Genomic DNA, 19571 nt, shown 5'->3' with positions numbered 1-19571 from the left:
TAGGGAATGTGTCTGTCGTATTATTGCGTCCTACTCTCTCAAGCGCTCAGTACAGCACCCTGCACAGAGTAAGCGCTCAATAAATAAGATTGGCCGATGGATCTCCCCACAGAGCCGCACCGGATGGACGCGCAAGTCCAGCAGGCAGTGGCGGCCACCCGGATGTGAACAATCTCCTCCCTGGAAACACCGGAGGCGGATTCCCTTTAGGAGCCAGGAAGACGGGCCCGCTCTCTGCCCGCTTTTGAGGGTGAAGGGCGGGAAGTGGGCACCAGGCTGGCCGCCCGCGGGCGGCGTGGGCCTTCCCGGGGGCCGAGGAACATCTGGGGGAAGCGCCGGCCCCTGCTGGGCATCTGTCGGGAGCTAAATGTGCCCGAGACAGATGCTCTCGACACTTGGTAACGAACGCATGTGGTGCATACGCTATGAGTTTCTAAATTAACTCTGGAGGAAAACTCATTCAGAAAAAAATGGTCAAAGGGAGAACCACCCAAAAAAACCCAACCCAGCCTCACCACAAACAAACAAACCTCAAGACGCTTCGGGGGGCCAAAAACAATTCAACCACAATCTGGCATCACCTCCCACCCTCCCGGCCCGAGTCCGCCCCCCCCAAGAAAGGCCCCCTTGGGCCGACTCTCACGATATCCCAGGGTCAGGCAGTCAGTCGTAATTACTGAGCGCTTACTGTGAGCAGAGCACTGTGCTAAAGCGTTTGGGAGAGTACATTATAAATACACGTCGGGCACATTCTCAGCCCACAACAAGTTTACAGTCTAGAGGGATCACCCGGGCGGGGGGCGAGCCCGCACCCCGGCAGAGGCCGGCTCCCGCCCCGCTCTAGGCCGAGAAAGCGAAGGCGAAAACGCTTGGAGCTCCGGGATGCAGCCAGGCCAGACGAACCCACCACGGGGCAGGAGGACGAGCCCCCCTCCCTGGCCCCAAAGGAACCACGAGCCAAGGGGGGGGGGGGTGAAGGGGGCACCAAGGAGGGCAAGGACAAGCATCCCGAGGCCACGAGGCCGGTGTATCCAGCAGCCCGGGCCACGACCCAGTCCACCTCGCTGGCTGGTTCTGGGGGAAAGCAGGATGGAGAAAACCACGATGATAATACTACTAATTATTATGGCACTTGTTAAGCACTTACTCTGTGCAAGGCACTGTACTAAGCACTGGAGTAGACACCAGCTAATCAGGTTGGACACAGCCCCTGTCCCACGTGGGGCTCACAGTCTTAATCCCCATTTTATAGATGAGGTAACTGAGGCACAGAGAAGTGCGGTGACTTGCCCAAGGTCACAAAGCAGACAGGCGGCAGAGTCAGGATTAGAACCCATGACCTTCTGACTCCCAGGCCCATACTCTATCCATTACGCCACGCACGGATAACCCACGCATCAGATTTGAGCGGCCCCTTGAGCCTCCTCCTCCTCCACAACCGAAGTCTGGTCAGCTCCGGTCTCCTCCCACGGGGCCGGGGCTGGTGAGGGAGGCCTCCAAGCCACCCACAGGTAGTAGAGAAGCAGTGTGGCCTACTGGCTAGAACACGGGTCTGGGAGTCCGAAGGTCGTGGGTTCTAATGTCCATTCCGCCACTTGTCTGCTGGGTGAGAAGTCACTTCACTTCTCTGGGCCTCAGTTACCTCATCTGTAAAATGGGGATTGAGACTGGAAGGCCCACATTGGACAGGGACTGTGTCCAACCTGATTCGCTTGTATCCACCCCAGTGCTTAGTACAGTGCCTGGCAGATGATAAGCGCTTAACAAATACCGTAAAAATAAGTACCCGTGGGCACTGAAGCCTGGGCACGGCTCAGATCCGTATGCCACCCGTGGTCGGGGGGAGACCTCGACTCCCGACGCAGATAGAAGAGCCCGGGGAAAGAGGACCGACCTGATGTGTTTCCCCGGTGTCCCCGGCCCTTCCCCCACAGGAGGGCAGAGAGTCACGCTAACTGTGTGCTGAGCACTGTACTAAGTGCTTGGAAAGTACAATACAGCAATAAAGAGAGACAATCCCTGCCCACCCTGGGCTCACAATTTTGGGGGGAGACAGACGTCAATACAAGTAAACAGGCGTCGATATAAATAAACAGAATGATAGATATATACGTAAGTGCTGTGGGGCGGGGAGAGGGGGAAGGGCAAAAGGAGGGAGTCAGGGCGACGCAGAAGGGAGGGGAGCTGAGGAAAAGGGGGTTTAGTCTGGGAAGGCCTCTTGGAGGAGGTGAGCCTTCAGTAGGGCTCTGAAGGGGGGAAGAGTCATTGTCCGGCGGATTTGAGGAGGGGGGACGTTCGGGGCCAAAGGACCTTACGTGCTTAATACAGTGCTTTGCACAATAAGCAGTCAATCAATAGGACTGAATGAATGAGAAGGACAGGCCGGGGCCCCAGCCGGGCATCGGCCCGGAGCAGATCACACCCCTCTAGACTGTAGGCTCAGTGTGGGCAGGGAATGTGTCTATTTATTGCTTTACTGTGCCCTCCCAAGCACTCACTACAGTGTTCTGCGCACGGTGAGCGCTCGATAAATACGATTTCATGAATCAGGTGGTCCCAGGGTCCCAAGAGAGCTTTCCGCCCCTTCCCCGGCCTCCCGGTACAAAAGCTCTGTCCCTGGGACAGCGCCAACCGGACTCCAGACACCTTTCTGTCCACCCCCCATCCCCTGCCCCCAAGAAGAAGCCTCCTCCGGGAGTGGCGGGTCGGACGGGTGGGACCCCCCCGGCCCGCCGCCCAGCCTGGCGCCCTCGGGGAGAAGTAGGAGAACGAATCACGGGCTAGAAGATGTTAACAAGGGAAAAGGAGAAAAATGAACCAAAATTCACTGAATCCCAATGCCCCGGGGTTGCCTGGCAACCATGTTTCTAACACCTTCTCCCAAAAAGGAAAGGTTGTGTCGGCTCGGCGCCTTTCACTCGGGCCGGGCTTCGGACTGGACGGTTCGGAAGCCGACGCCCCGGCACGGCAGGCAGGTCACCGGAGGGCAGGCTGACCCCGCCGCTTCGCCCCCGCCCCGGTGGTCCGACGGGTGGCAGAGGAGAAGATCCCATCCGTGCCGCTCGCTTCCGGAGAGTCGCCAAGCTCCCACCAGAGGGAAAGGCGATCCCGGGAACACCCCCGCCGATCCCCGGAGGGCCCTCGGGGCTCTTGGAGAAAGACTGCCCGGCTTCATCTCTCATCTCTCCAACCTATTTCCAATCAATCAATCAATGGCATTTACTGAATGAACGTTTAATACAGTGCCAGGCACTTAGTACAGTGCCTGGCACATAATAAGCACTTTATAAATCCCATAATTATTACTATATGCATTCAATCATATTTATTGAGCGCTTGCTGTATGCAGACCACCGTGCTAAGGGCTTGGGAGGGTACAACGCAACAATAAACAGATACATTCCCTGCCCACAATGAGCTTACAGTCCAGAGATAAGCGCTTACTATGTGCCGGGCACTGTTCTACGTGCTGGGTTGGATGCAAGCAAATCGGGTTGGACACAGCCCACGTCCCACAAGGGGCTCACAGTCTTAATCCCCATTTTCCAGATGAGGGAACTGAGGCCCGGAGAAGCGAAGTGTCTTGCCCAAGGTCACACACAACAGACAAGTGGCAGAGTAGGGATTAGAACCCAGGTCCTTCTGACTCCCAGGTCCGTGCTCCATCCACTAGGCCATGCTGCTTCCCCTTAAAGCACTGCACTGTGTGAAAAGCACTTGGGAGAGTATAATACAATAGAATTAGCAGACATATTTCCTAGGTCATTGTGGGCAGGGAATGTGTCTGTTCATTGTTATACTGCACTCTCCCAAGAGCTTAGTTCAATGCTCTGCACACGGTGAGCGCTCAATATGACCGAATGAATGCCGATTATTCTGAGTGCCCCCTTCCCGCCTCCCACAGGCATTTACGTATGCAACTTTACACTCTGGCTTTTCCTCTATCTCTCAAGCTGGTTAAAGACAGGGAATGTGTCAGTTATATTAATAATAATAATAATAATTATGGTATTTGTTAAGCGCCTATGTGCCAGGCACTGTACTAAGCACTGGGGAGGATACAAGCAGATCGGGTTGGACACAGTCCCTGTCCCCCGTGGGGCTCACAGTCTCAATCCCCATTTGACAGATGAGGGAACTGAGGCCCAGAGAAGTGAAGCGACTTGCCCACAGTCACCCAGCTGACAAGTGGCAGAGTGGGATTCGAACCCACGACCTCTGACTCCCACGCCCGGGCTCTCTCCACTGAGCCACGCTGCTTCTCTAATGATCATATTGACCTCTTTCCCAAGTGCTTAATACGGTGCTCTGCACATAGTAAGCGCTCAGTAAATACAACCGATTGATCTATGAATCAATTAGTGGTATTTACCCTAGGCTGCAAGCTCACTGTAGGCAGAAAATGTGTCTCTTATATTGTCATATCGTACTCAAGAGCTTAGTACAGTGCTCTGCACACAGTAAGCATTCAATAAATATAACTGACTAAGCCCTTGGGAGAGAATAAGACATGAGAAGCAGCACGGAGTAGAGGGTAGAGCCCGGGCCGGGGAGTCAGAGGTTGTGGGTTCTAATCCCAGCTCCGCCACTTGCCTGCTGTGTGACCTTGGGCAAGTCGCTCCACTTCTCCGGGCCTCAGTTCCCTCATCTGTAAAATGGGGATCGAGACTGTGAGCCCCACACGGGACAGGGAATGCGTCCAACCCCATTTGCTTGTATTCACCGCAGTGTTTCGTACAGTGCCCGGCGCCCAGAAAGCGCTTAACAATACCACGATTATTACATCAGTTGCTTGACCTAACAAGCTCACAAACGTACAGTCATCGCGGGGAAACGGACTTTAAAATAAATACGGATGGGGGAAATTACAGTCGAGTGTACAGCTATTTACAGAAGTGACTCTCAGAGCACTACCTGAAATTGAGTTTCATGTATTTCTCCCCAGGTAGGTCTGAAAACCCCAGCTCCTCCAGGAAGCCTTCCCTAAATAACCTCTCCCCCGGCACTCAGTACAGTGGCTGGCACATAGTAATCGCTTTACAAATACCATTATTATTATTATTATTATTCACCCTCCCTTCTGTGTCACCTATACCCTTGAGTCTATACTACTGAAGCATTTTAATCCTCCACACCCACCGCCCTTTTTTTCCTGTGGTATTTTTTAAGCGCTTACTATGTGCCAGCCACCGTACTAAGCCCTGGGGTAGATCCAACCAAAGCAGGTGGGACACAGTCCCGGTCCCATGGGGGGCTCACAGTCTTGAGTTCCATTTTACAGATGAGGTAACTGAGGCACAGAGAAGCAAAGTGACTTCCCCAAGGCCACCCAGCAGATGAGTGCTGGGGCCGGGATTAGAACCCAGGCCCTTCCGACTGCCAGGTCTGTGCTTTATCCACTAGGCCATGCTGCTTCTCACTTATGAACACAACCTGTTACGATGTGGCTTCCCCTCTCTGTTATTTAATGTCTGGGTCTCAGTTCCCTCATCTGTAAAATGGGGATTAAGACCGTGAGCCCCTCGTGGGACGGGGACTGCGTCCAACCTGATTTGCTTCTATCTACTCCAGCGCACAGTACAGTGCCTGGCTCCTAGTAAGCGCTTAAATACCATAAACACACACACAAAAAACAAAAAAAAAAAATGCCTCGGAAAGGAGTGTCGGTCACAGGGCAATCCGAAAACCAGCTCCACCCACAGCATGGACACATTTCACCAGATCTTAGAAAATAATACGCCGTGTGCACATTCTCTCCCTCTCTCTCTCCTTCCTTCCTTCCTCTCTGTTTTACACGATTAGAACAGTGCTTGACACACGGTAAGAGCTTATCAAATACCACCATTATTATTACAGGCAAAACCGTAAATCCTGGGAGCCAAAGAGAATGAGACGTGACAGGTCGAGAACAAGGGCAAACAGCATAACCTAGGATGCAGAGCACAGAATTGGGCGTCAGGAGACTTGGCTTCTAATCCCAGCTTTGCCTTTTGCTTGCTGTGTGACCTCGGCTGAGTCACTTCACTTTTCTGGGCCTCGGTCTTCCTACCTGCCAAATACCCAATCGATCGTTCAGTCACACTTATTGAGCATTTCCTGTACTTGGGAGAGTATACACAGCAATATAACAGACACATTCCCTGACCACAGTGAGCTTACTATCATCTACCCCACCACTTAGAACAGTGCTTGGCACATAGTAAGTGTTAAACAAATACTATTATTATATTATTAGTATTAAGTTCACCTATGAATGTGTGGGACCCACAGCCCTGGCCACCTTGGGCACAGAAAAAAGCTGTCCCTAGTTGTGCTGTTCCTTAGCAAATGTGCCAGGCTCTGTACTAAGCACTGGAATGGATACCGGCAAATCGGGTCGGACACAGTCCCCGTCCCACGTGGTGTTCACAGTCTCTATCCCCATCTTCTGGATGAGGTAACTGAGGCCCAGAGAAGTGAAGTGGCTTGCCCAAGGCCATTCAGCAGACAAGTGGCAGAGCCGGGTTCAGGACCCATGACCTTCTGACTTCCGGGCCTGGGCTCTATCCCCTAGGCCACGCTGCTTCTACAGGCCCAACGGCAGCAGAGTGACCCTCGAATCCATTCATTCAATCGTATTTATTAAGCAGTTACTACGGGCAGAGCGCTGTGCTGAGCGCTTGGGAGAGTACAGTACAATAGCCAAATTGCCTGCCCACAACGAGTTTACAGTCTATAGGGGGAGAAAGACATCAACAGAATTAAATGTTCCCTCACAGGAAGCCGCCCCCGGACCTCACGCTCCCTGACGGGCGGCCATACCCCGCGGGAGGGGGACACGGCCAGACGGTGGACCCGGGGACCACCCGAGGCGGAAGGTGGCCAGTGCCCGGTGAGTTCCCTCCCCGAGGCGGCGAGGCGGGGGTCTCTCGGCCCTAACCGGAGGCCTGGGGCAACACCTCCGGGAGACATGATTCCTCTTCCCGGGTAGAGGTCTCCCAACTTGGAACCCTCTCCCTTCCGCCCCAGGGCCCGCCTTGCCCAGTCTTGCCACCTCAGTGGCCCGGTCGGTCAGTCAGTCGTATTTATTGAGCTCTTACGGTGTGCAGAGCACTGTGCTAAGTGCTCGGGAGAGTACAATATAACCATACAATAGCCAAATTGCCTGCCCACAATGAGTTTACAGTTTATAGGGGGAGACAGATATTGATAGAAGTAAATTAAAGATATGTACAGCTGGGTGTAGTGGATAGAGCATGGGCCTGGGAGTCAGAAGGTCATGGGTTCTAATCCCAACTTTGCCACTTGTCTGCTGTGTGGCCCTAGGCAAGCCACTTCATTTCTCTGGGCCTCAGTTACCTCGTCTGCAAAATGGGGATTGAGACTGTGAGCCTGACGTGGGACAGGGACTGTTACCAACTTATTTGACTGTATTCACCCCAGCGCGTAGTACGGTGCCTGGTGCGTAGCAAGTGCTTAACAAATACCACAGTTATTATTATTATAAGGGCTGTGGGGCTGGGAGGGGGGAAGAATAAGGGGAGCAAAAAAGGGCGATGCAGAAGGGAGTGGGAGAAGAGGAAAGGAGGGCTTAGTCAGGGAAGGCCTCTCGGTGGAGACGTACTTTCAATAAGGTTTTGAAAGCGGGGCGGGGGGGGAGTCACTGTCTGTCGGATATGAAGAGGGAGGGCAAACTCGGTGGTAATTGTCGGATCCTAGTTGGGCTTTCGTCGGGGCCCAATCCCCCGTCCCGCCAGCCGTGCTGGGTCTGGGCACGGTGCCCGTACGGCGGCGGGAGTCTGGGCGCCCGGCCGCTGCCCCGGAGTGGACCCGGGGGGAGCTGTCCACGGACAAAACTGCAGCCCCTGCAGCAAGAGGCCTTTCCCTGAATTCCGCTGCTGGGAAATCAGCCCGGAGACGGCCAGAGACGGCTCTCTCTGCCGGGCTTCCGCTGGCCTACGGGGAGGCTTCCTCCAGCGGGCGGGCGGGCCGGGCACACCTCGACTCTGCCATTGCTGCGGGACGCCCCGGGCTCAGAGCCCTGGGCTCAGACGAAGCGGAGGGCCCGGCCAGAGGCTGGGAACGGATACGGTCATCCCGACGGCCAGCCGGCCCGGGGGTCAGTCACCTGACCCACTGCCTCAAAAGCGCCAAAATCAGTCGATCAATAAGTGGCATAGGGGTACTGGGCCCCCACGAGAGTCTAACTGGCAAAGAAACAACGTGACCTAGTGGCTAGAGCCTGGGCCTAGGAGTCAGAAGGACCTGGGTTCCAACCCTGGCTCTGCCACTCGTCCGCTGGGTGACCTTGGGCAAGTCGCTTCACTTCTCTGGGCCTCAAGTTGCCGCATCCGTCAAATGGGGATTTAGACTCCGAGCCCCATGTGGGACAGGGACCGGGTCCGATCCGTTTAACTCGTATCTACCCCAGTGCTCGGCACATAGTAAGCACTTAGCAAGTACCATTATTATTATTGTTATTATCATTACTTCCAGGTTTCTTACAGTCTAGAGGGTGGGAGACGGACATCGATACAGACGAATAAAATGACAGATATGTACAGAAGTGCTGTGGGGCTGAGAGGGGGGAAGAGCAAAGGGAGCAAGTCAGGACGACGCAAAAGGGAGTGGGAGATGAGGAAAGGTAGGGCTTAGTCAGGAAAGGCCTCTTGGAGGAGACGGGTCTTCGATAAGGCTCTGAAGGGGAGGAGAGTCACTGTCTGGTGGATTTGAGGAGGGAGGGCGTTCCAGGCCAGAGGCAGGACGTGGACCAGGGGTCGGCGGCGAGACAGGCGAGGTCGAGGCTTTAGAGCCAATGGTGAGAAGCTTTTGATACGGAGGTGCATGGGCAACCACTGGAGGAGGGGGGTGACGTGTCCTGAACGTTTTTGTAGAAAAATGATTGTTGTTCTCTCCTGAGCACGTAGTACCGTACTCTACACACAGTAAGAGCTCAGTAAGTACGAGTGATTGATCCTAAGCCTCAGTTCCCTCATCTTTAAAATGGGGATGAAGACTGTGAGGCCCATGCGGGACGGGGAGTGTGTCCAAACCTGAAGACTTTGTATCTACCCCAGGGTTTAGTGCAGCGCCCGGCACATAGAAAGCGCTTAACAAATACCATTTAATAAATAAGATAAAAAAAGAAGCAAACAGACGTTGCTGAAGTCACGGCTCAGACCGGCCGAACCCAGGGAAGCGGTAACTTTCCATGCTGAGGGGATTGTCTGCAAGCCAAGGCCCCCTCCCCTGCTCTCCCTCCCTACGGGTCTATCAAAGGCCAGACCTCCTCCCCGAACCTGGTCAGAAAATCATTCACCTGGAGCTTATCACAGCCCACCTGCCGTCAACCTTGCCCGGCTATTTCGGAACACCGGCCGGGAATTCTGCTTCGACCTTTGTCAGAAACAAAACCCAACTTTAACGGCTGGTGAAACGGGCCCGGTGGACACCCCATGAGGTCGGGGGGTGGGGAGGATGTTCCTGACCTGAACAGGTCCGTGGAGAGGGGGCTGGCGGGGGGGGATCTCCTCTCTTTCCCCCGCCGCCGGTGCCAGAAGCAGCCGAACCCGGTAACACAGCTCGGTCCCTAAGTCACAGAGTGAAATTGCAAAAAGCCAAACCCATGCGGGTCGGGGCCTCGTGCAAGCCGGGATCTTTCTGGAAAAGCCGCCCTAAGGCACTTCGCTCCTCGAATGCCGACCTTCTCACTGTACCTCGATCTCGCCTAGCTCACCGCCGACCCTTCGCCCACGTCCTCTCAATGGCCTGAAACGCCCTCCCTTCTCAAATCCAACAGACGATGACTCTCCCCGACTTCAAAGCCTTACTGAAGACCCATCTCTTCCAAGAGGCCTTCCCTAAGCGTCCCCTTTCCTCTTCTCCCACTCCCTTCTGCGTCGCCCCGACTTGCTCCCTTTATTCATCCCCCCTCACAGCCCCACGACGCTTATGTACATACGTTATCTCTAGTCATTCGTTCAATCGTATTTATTGAGCATTTATTCTGTGCACACCACTAAGGGCTTGAGATATTTAATGTCTGTCTCCCCCTCTAGACTGTGGGCAAGGATGGTGTCTGTTTATTGCTGTACTGTACTCTCCCAAGCGCTTAGTACAGTGCACTGCACACACTAAATGCTCAATAAATACGACCGAACGAATGAGGTGACCCCTCGCATCGCCTGACGTTCTCCCGGGCTGGAGGCGGGAGGGGTGCCTGGACTGGAGGTGTGGGGGTGGGGGAGTGGCCTGCCGCTCCATCCCGGAGATTACCGATAAATTTACCATTCACTGGACAGAAGCCAGGCTAATAAAAAGGCTAATCGTGATGAATGGATCTTCACAAGGAATTTTCTATCACATCAAACAATCTTCACCACAACGCCAATTAAAAGCATCTGGTTTTTCGAGGAATCCCCGTTCTAGTGGAACGGCTGCAGGGGGGACCTCCGACCTGTCCGGGCAAAGCCCCCCCAAACCCTGCTGGGGAATCATCCCCATCCATGGTAATTTACTGAGCGCTTACGGTGTGCAGAGCATGGTAACGTTGTCTCCCCCTTTGGACTGCAAGCTCGCTGTGGGCAGGGAATGTGCCTTTTATTGTTGGATTGTACTCTCCCCCGTGCTCTGCACGCAGTAAGCGCTCAATCACCTTGAACCCTCCAACCTCACCTCACTATTCTCCTACCACAACCCAGCCCGCACACTTCACTCCTCTAATGCCAACCTTCTTACTGTACCTCCATCTTGCCTATCTCACCTACGTCCTGCTTCTGGCCCGGGATGCCCTCCCTCCTCAAATCGGCAATCACTCTCCCGCCCTTCAAAGCCTTCTTGAGCGCACGTCTCCTCCGAGAAGCCTTCCCTGACTGAGCCCTCCTTTCCTCTTCTCCCACTCCCCTCTGCGTCGCCCTGACTTGCTCCCTTTATTCATCCCCTCTACCTGCCCCATAGCACTGATGCACGTATCTGTAATCTATATTTATATTAATGTCTGTCTCTCCCTGTAGACCGTAAGCTCATTATGGGCAGGGAATATGTCGGTTTATTGTTGTAGTGTAGTCTCCCAAGCACTCGGTACAATGCTTTGCACGCGGCGAGAGCTCAATAAATACGACTGACTTGAAGAAATATGATTGACTGACTTACTGGTACGAAGAGCTCGGGAGAGCACAATACAACGGAATTAATAGACGCGTTCTCTGCCCCCGACGAGCTTATAGTCTCCTGGCCTTGGACACTTAGTACGCTGACCAGAGGCGTGACTCCCTCGGACCTTCGGAAAGCCGACGGAGGGAGCACCCCGCTTCGGTTCTTAAAGCCCCTCAGAAACTAAGGCAGGCCAAAGAAAGCGAGTCATCTCAAAAGCAAAGAGATAATCATAACTGTGGTATTTGTTAAGCACCTACTATATGCTAAGCACTCTTCTAAGCGCTGGGGTAGATCCAAATTAATCAGGTCCTATGCCGGGCTCACAGCCTAAGGACGGAGGGCAGGAACCGCGAATGCTCGTTTTACGTAACCGAGGCGTGCCCAAGGATGAACAGCAGGGATGGTTGGATGATGTTCCCGCGGCAGTCATTTTCCAATACGAATTCCAATATCATTGTTTACATCTCCTAAAAATAACACTAGTATTTCTTAAACGCTTACTATGTGCCAAGCACTGTACCAGACACATCAGGATCATCAGGATCCACATGGAGCTCACAGTCCAAGTAGGAGGGCAAACAGGTATTGATTGAATGCCCACCTTGCACATGAGGGAACTGAGGCGCAGAGAAGTTAAAAGACTTGCCTAAGGCCACGGAGCAGACAGGAGGCAGAACCGGGATTAGAATCCAGGTCTTCTGGCTTCCAGGTCCGTGCTCCTTCCGCTAGGCCACGCTGCTTCCCTGCTACTGCTTCTAGAGGAATGCGTTAGACCCTGGCCGCTCGGGGTTCTCTTATGGTTCTTTTCAACACTGTCAAGATGCAACAGTCCAATGAAATGCCTTATGGAAGGCCCATCTCCTCCAGGTAGCCTTCCCTGACTAAGGCCTCCTCTACTCTTCTCCCAATGCCCTTCTGCGCCACTCTTACTTGCTCCTTCATTCATTCTCCCTGCCATCCCCACGGCACATATGTATAGATCTGTATATAACTGAATTTATTTATATTACAGTCTCCCCCTCCAGACTGGAAGCTCGCCACGGGCAGGGAACGTGTCTGTGGATTGTTACACTGAACTCTCCCAAAGGCTTAGTACAGTGCTCTACACGGGGTAAGCGCTCAATAGATACGACTGAAGGAATTAATGAAAATTGCCAGGTTCCACGGGGAGCAGAACAGAAGGCTGGGGTGGAGGATGGAAAAATAGGGCAACATAGCTCCCCTTGACCGCCATCAGGGGTATGAATACAACCACTTCTTCCTACTCCGTACTTACTTGTGTCCACTAGTTGGATCACGTCTTCCCCAGAGTAGAACCTCGTCGCGAGAGGAATCTTCCCCCATCCGTCCATCGTGTTACCCCCAAATGGCATCATAAAGACCCTCGGTTGTTTTTTTTAAATGTTTTGTTAAGCGTTTACTTTGTGCCGGGCACCGGGGTAGATACGCTCTTAAGAGGCTGGACACGGTCCCTGATCTACACTGGGCTCCCTGTCTCGATCTCCGTTTTTCAGATGAGGGCACTGAGGCCCAGGGACGTGAAGCGACTTGCCCAAGGTCACGCAACAGGCTAGTGGCGGAGCTAGGATCAGAACCCAGGTCTTTCTGACTCCCAGGCCCGGGCTCTATCTACTAGTCCGCGCTGCTTCTCTAAGTTTTGTCGTAGCGGAATTGGGCCTATCTGCCTCCAGCCTCGGAGCCTCCATTTTCTTCAAGGATGCCTGTCTGCAAGAAACTGGTCTGGACCACAGAGTGAAACTGTTCGTATTAGACTAGGACTTTAGTCACCAGCACGGCTAATCTCTACGAGTGGACGGAGCCCAACCCCCCTTCAGGCCTGCAAAGCTACTTTTTACATCCCCAATCTGCCTCTATAGCTTCTATCCTGTCAATATTTCTTCCATCTACCCTCAACTCTGCCGGACACAGCCTGAAGCCGTTTTGCCCAGTAGAAAGAGCCCAGGCCTGGGAGTCAAGAGACTTGAGTCCTAATCCCTGCTCTGCCATCGTTGTTGGGTTTTTTTAAATGGTATTTGTTAAGCACTTACTATGTGCCAGGCACTGGGATCTGGGGTAGATACGAGTTAATCAGGCTGGACACAGTCCACGTCCCATGTGGGGCTCACAGTCTTAATCCCCATTTTACCGATGAGGGAACTGAGGCACAGAGCAGTGACGTGACTTGCCCTAGGTCACGCAGCAGACAAGTGGCGGACCCGAGATCAGAACCCGGGTCCTTCGGACTCACAGACCCGGGCTCTATTCACTAGGCCACGCCGCTTTTCCCTGGGCAAGTCAATTTACTTCTCTGTGCCCCAATTTCCTCACCTGTAAAACGGGCATTCGATCCCTGTTCTCCCTCCTTCTTAGAACTGGAGCCCCAAACGTGGGCAGGGACTAGTTATCTTGTATCTACAGCAGTGATTAGTACACAGAAAGTGCTTAACAAATACCACAATTCTTACTCTGATTTTGCAGTCCTTGAGTCTTTCTGCAACTTATTCAAGCGACTGAAAGAACCCGCAGGTGACGCGCGAGAACGGATACCCCTAATATCGGCCCACGTCACCGGGAGCCGAGCCGACGCACCTATGCAATCGACGGTAGTTACTGAGTGCTCAGAGTGCGCAGAGCACTGTATCGAGTGCTTGGAGAAGTACGATACAACAGAATCGGTAGACTTGTTCTCCCACCACGGCACGCGAGGCAGAAATCGATATAAATAATTTACGGATATTCACGTAAATGCGGTAAGGTTGTTGGAAGACCTTCCACACCGATACCCCCTAGATCGTGAGCTCGTGGTGGGCAGGGAATGTGTCTGTCTGTTCTTGTAGGAGTATGCTCTCCCAAGCGCTCAGTACAGTGCTCTGTACACACCAAGGGCTCAATAAATATGACTGAATGAATGAACGATACCCATTAGTGCTTTTCAGGAAGAGGACTGTTTCCTAGCTTTCATCCACACTCTATGTCTTCTAGAGCAATGGGTGTCTGAGAAGGAGCAGTTGCGTTCCTCGTTAAGCAGGTCTTGAGTTTCCCCACTTTTGATCGGAATCGACGACCCGGGCTCCGAGCCCTCAAGCGCCTCCAGCCCTCCAAGGCTCTCGCCGTAACTTTCTTGGAAAAGACCCTCCGCTCTCGGGGCTGCAATCTCCCGTGGAAACGTTTCCGTTGTGGGTGGCCAGATCACGGAGTCTGTTTATTTTTAAAGACCTTAAAGGTGGTCTGAAAATGAGAAGCCTAGGCCCATGGCAGCTCCCTATGCCCAAGGCAGCTCCTGCTGCCAGATCACAAGGGACGGACCTACAATCTGCCCACGTACAAGGGCCAGGGTTCACAATCCACCAGCCCCCGGGGGACGGGTCCACAATCTGCCAACGCACGAGGGACAGGTCCACGATCCGCCAATCATCAAGGAACAGGCTCACAATACGACAGCGAGCAAGGAACGGGCCCAATATCCACCAACAAGCGAGGAACAATCCGCCAATCCGCCTCCGGGTAAGGAACGGGCTCACGATCCGCCAAGCCTCCAACGGGCAAGGAGCGGGCCCATAATCCTCCAGCAGGCAAGGGGCGGGCCCACAATCCACCCACGTGCGAAGAAAGGGTCCTCGATCTGCCAGAGCATGAGGGACGGGCCCTCAACGTGCCGATCTGTGAAAGACGGGCCCAAAATCTGCCTGCGTGACAGGGACGGACCCACAGTCAGCCAACACGCGAAGGACGGTTGGCAATCTGCCGGAGGGTGAGGGAGAGGCCCACGATCCTCCAACGCATGCGGGATGGACCCTCAATCCTTCAGTCTGTGAGGGATGAGTTCGCAGTCCATCAGCGAGCGAGACATTGGCCTACAATCCTTCTGTCCACGAGGGATGAGTCCACAAACCACCAGCGAGCCAGGGACGGGTCCATAATCCGCCAAAGCACAAGGGACGGGCCCACAATTCACCGGCGAGGAGGGGGACAGACCCACACTCCGCCGGCCCGGGAAGGACGGTTCCACAAGCTGCCAACGAGCGAGGGACAGGCCTACGATCTGCCAACGAGCAAGGAACGGACCCACAATCTGCTCACACGTGAAAGGAGGGCTGACGATCCATCAACACACAAGTAACGGGCCCACAGTCCCCCACCACGGGAGGGACGGGGCCCACCATCCCCGACCACACGAGGGACGGGCCCTCGATCCATCTATGACCAAAGGACCGGCCCACCATCCACCAACGAGCAAGGGACGGGTCCACGGTCCGCCAACGGGAGCCAGAGTTTTCCTGGTGCCCTCCCCCCCACTTTAGATCCACATCCCGACGCAACAGTAGAGTTCCCGGAAACAAAATCTTCCAAATGGGATTTCCTCCCAAACGCTCCCGCTGGCGCAAGCAGGAGCCTCCTGTGGCACAGGCTTTAACCCCCGGTCGTCGGCATCGTTTCTCCCCTCACCCACGTTCCCCCGCCACCTCACCGGCTCCGCCGTCCGGCCCCGGGGGGAGCCGGGAGATGGACGGAGGCGACAGAGCCGGGATCGGTCGTCCGCGCGGGTCGCCGCCGAGCTCCCTCCGCCGTCCGTTCTCCCAGGCTCGACTGGCCGTGCCGGTCGGATAGCATTTTCCTCACGGGCCCCTCCGCAGGGGCGGTCTTCCTGCAGTCGGGGTTGCGTGGGGGCCTCATTTTCAGGAATCTAGGGGACTTGCGCCGGACAACGGCTGTGACCAGCCTTGACCACGGCCCCTTCCCCGGCCCAAACGTATCCGTACCGCAACACCCTCGCCCTCCGCCTGACCGACCCATTCATCCGTCCGGCTCGCGGTGGACGCCTGGGCCTCGGCTTCAGGGGAGCGGCGCGACCTAGGGCAGCGAGCAGGAGCCTGGGAAGGTCTGATCTCGGCTGCGCCACTTGCCCGCCACGTGACCTCGCGCAGGTCACTCAACTCGGGGCTTCGGTTTCCTCGTCTGGGAAACGGGGATGAACCACCGTTCTTCCTCCCAGACCTCGCGCCCCAGTTGTGCCGGGGTCTGCGTACGACCTGATGAGCCGGTCTCCACCCCGGCGCTCAGCACAGTGCTCGCCACACGGTCAGCGCTTAACAAACACCTCAGTGATCATTATCACCCGCGATCGGGCCCGGGATGTGATCGGGTAGGAATCCCACGGCCAGCACCGGGACGCCCTCGATCGACCGATCGATCAGTCGTCTTTAAATCGGGCGCTTTCTGTGGGCAGAGCACCGTACCAAGCGCTGGGGCCCGGCCCCGGTCGGGGCCGCCTTCCTCACGGCTCCAGCCCGGCGGGCCCACGCCGGGACCCGTCGCCCGCAGTCGGGGCGGACGGATGCTCCCGGCCACGGCCCGACCCGCGACCCAGCGCGAATCGAACGACGGTATTTCCCGGACGCCACCTGCGTGCCGAGCGCTGCGCGAAGCGCTGGGGGGGGGGTTCGCTGCGCCAGAATCGGCAGGCGCGTCCCCCACGCGCGGCGAGCTTTAAACGGAGCCGGGCAGGCCCCGCTCGATCCTCGCCACGTTCAACCGTTTCCGGGGGGGAGAGCGGGAGAAGGGTGGCCGAGACGACAGGGCGTGGGACGCGGAGGCGGGAGGGTGGGTCAGGTCAACCGGCCAGTGGTTTTCGGCCAAAGTCACCACTGACTCCTGCGAGGCCGATCCGCCCGACCGAACCCCGTGAGGCACCCGGGGATTCCGGGACCCCGGCGCCGGGGGCCCTCCGGCCCGCGGACGGCGGCCGACCCCGGGACGGGGCGGCCCGGGCCGGACCCCGCCAGGAGCGGGGCGAAACTTCCGAGCGGGGCCGCTGTCCTCCCCGTCGTCTCCTCCTCCTCCGGGGTGGGGTCCACGCTTCGACGGCACTCGCGGCCCGGCGCCCGTCCCCGGGAGGGCGGGCTGGACCGGGCGGATCTCGGCCCCGCGGACGTCCGGCGACCCCGCTTACCTTCTTTATTAAGCCTCATCACCTCCCTGCTTTTTCCGCCCTCTTTTGCGGCCTCTTCTACATCTACATCTGCGGATGAAGAGCAGAAAGAGAGGAGGGGTGAGGGGGGAGTCAGGAGGAGGGTGTTTATTGGGCAACGGGGGGCAGCCAAAAAAGAGGGTCGGGGGGGTGCGGAGGGGAGGGGGATACCGTCCAGGGGGATCCCCCGGGGGGTGGGGTGGGGGGGAGAATGGACCATGTGAGCTCCGAAGCCCGGGCTACCTGGCCCAGATGGGGGCTGGAGGACCGGGCAGCGGGTGGGGGTGGGGATGAATGGGCAGCCCCCTTTTTTGGGGGGGGGGAGGCTGTCCTAAGTGTGGGGGGGCCTGGAGGGCGGCAGCAGCGGCAGCAGCACTAGGGGGAGCGGCCAGTCCTCCGTCCGTCCGTCCGGCCCCCGGGGCCTGCCTCTGGGTGGGGGGGCGGGGGGGCACTTCGGGGGCATGCACACACACGCCCGCACACGCCCGCACAGGCTTGCACGGGCAGACTTCCCCCCCCCCCGGTGACTCTGGGGGAGCCGAAAGGTTAGCGGGGGGGGGGGAGGGGAAGGCGGCCGGGGGGAGGGGGGGGGCCTTACTGTCGGAGCAGTGTAATTTGGCGGCGTCGATCCAGGAGGACCAGGGTTTGCCCAGAAACGCCTCCGGACTGGGCACTTTGCGATCCGGTGTCGCCATTGCTCTTCCTTCTTGTTGCTTTTTCCCTTTTCCTCCTCCGGCGGCGGCGGCGGCGGCGGCGGCGGCCGAGAGACACGGGGTTCGAGAACGCTCCGACGTCATCTTCGGAACGTTCCGACATTGAGGGCTCCGGGGGGCGGGGCCTCCCTCGGCCGGGGGGGCGGGGCCTCCCGGGGGGGCGGGGCCTCCCTCGGCCGGGGGGGCGGGGCGGAGGGCGCGCCGCTCCCCCGCCTGGCCGCCGGGGGCAGCAGAGAGAGAGAGAGAGAGAGCGCGAGCGCGCGGGGGGAGCAGGGCGCGCGGCGCGTCAGCGCGGCGCGAGGCGGGGGGGGAGGTTGGCCTCAGCGGCCGACGCGCGGGAAGCGCCCGACAAACGGTCGGCAGGCGCGCGGGCGGGCCCCGCCCCTCCCCCCCCGCCCTCCCCTCAGCCCGGCCCGCAATCATTCATTCATTCGGGCCTACTTACTGAGCGCCCGCCGGGCGCGGAGCCCTCCCCTCAGCGCTTCGAATACGACTCCCGAGCCTCACCAGGGGGCTTCCTCAAGCGCTCGCTACGTGTTCGAAGCGCTGGGAGAGGCCCTTTCCCCCGTGGGGCTGCCCCTCCTCACCCTCCTTTGACCCAGGGAGGCCCAGAGAAGTCAAGTGACTCACCCAAGGCCACCCAGCACACGGGTGGCGGGGATTGGACATCCTCCGCCTTCCCAACCCGGGCTCTATGCCACTGGGCCACGCTGCTTCCCCATAATAATAACATTAATAATAATGATGATGGTGTTCATTAAGCGCTTACCATGTGACGAGCACTGTTCTAAGCGCTAGGGCAGATCCAAACTCATCAGATCGTCCCCCGTGGGGCTCTCAGTCTCAATCCCCACTTGACAGATGAGGTCACGGAGGCCCAGGGAAGTGAGGTGACTTGCCCAAGGTCACCCCGCACACGGGTGGCGGGGCGGGGATTAGAACCCACGTCCTCCGACTTCCAAACCCGGGCTCTCGCCACTAGGCCACGCTGCTTCCGCATAATAATAACATTAATAATAATGATGGTGTTCATTAAGCGCTTACCATGTGACGAGCACTGTTCTAAGCACTAGGGCAGATCCAAACTCATCAGATCGTTCCCCGCGGGGCTCGCAGTCTCAATCCCCACTTGACAGATGAGGTCACGGAGGCCCAGAGAAGTGAAGTGACTTGTCCAAGGTCACCCAGCACACGGGTGGCAGGGTGGGGATTAGTACCCATGACCTCTGGCTTCCATACCCGGGCTCTCACCACTAGGCCATGCTGTTTCCACATAATAATAATAATTATTATAATCAGAACAATGATGGTATTTGTTAAGCGCTTACTATGACAAGCACCGTTCTAAGCGCTAGGGTAGATACGAGCTCATCAGATCGTCCCCCGTGGGGCTCGCAGTCTCAATCCCCACTTGACAGATGAGGTCACGGAGGCCCAGAGAAGTGAAGTGACTGGTCCGAGGTGCTCGATAAATACGATTGAATGAATGAATATTCCCTCCCCACAATTAATTTACAGTCCAGAGGGGAAGACAGACATGAATATAAAGAAATAAATGACAGATATGTACATACGTGCTTAGGGCTGAGAGGGGGGAATGAAAAAAGGGAGCAAGTCGGGGGGACGCAGAAGGGAGCGGGAGCCGAGGAGATGAGGAATTAGGCAGGGGAGGCCTCTTAGAGGAGATGTATCCTCAGAAAGGCTTTGAGGGTGGGGAAAATAATGGTCGGTCGGATATGAGGAGGGAGGGCTTTCAG

At 56.5% G+C, this 19571-nt stretch overlaps 1 protein-coding gene across 3 annotated transcripts in view; it reads right to left on the bottom strand.

The window, feature by feature from the left end:
* The window catches only part of ATXN7L1 (ataxin 7 like 1), a 62205-nt gene extending 44306 nt beyond the window's left edge, over positions 1–17899 (bottom strand). For all 3 annotated transcript variants that reach the window (XM_039913953.1, XM_029078261.2, XM_029078262.2), the window contains exons 1-2: positions 17700–17899; positions 17084–17152 (exon numbers count right to left, since the gene is read on the bottom strand). In XM_039913953.1, coding sequence (XP_039769887.1) covers positions 17084–17152; positions 17700–17898 — 268 coding nt within the window. In that variant the 5' untranslated portion in view covers position 17899. The remainder of the gene's footprint in view (positions 1–17083; positions 17153–17699) is intronic.
* Positions 17900–19571: the final 1672 nt, after the last annotated feature.

This window comes from Ornithorhynchus anatinus, chromosome 13, assembly GCF_004115215.2.
Source record: "Ornithorhynchus anatinus isolate Pmale09 chromosome 13, mOrnAna1.pri.v4, whole genome shotgun sequence".
In the NCBI taxonomy this organism is placed as follows: Eukaryota; Metazoa; Chordata; class Mammalia; order Monotremata; family Ornithorhynchidae; genus Ornithorhynchus; species Ornithorhynchus anatinus.
The sequence above is the reverse complement of the archived record's forward strand: the minus strand, read 5'-3'. Positions and strand labels throughout refer to the sequence as shown.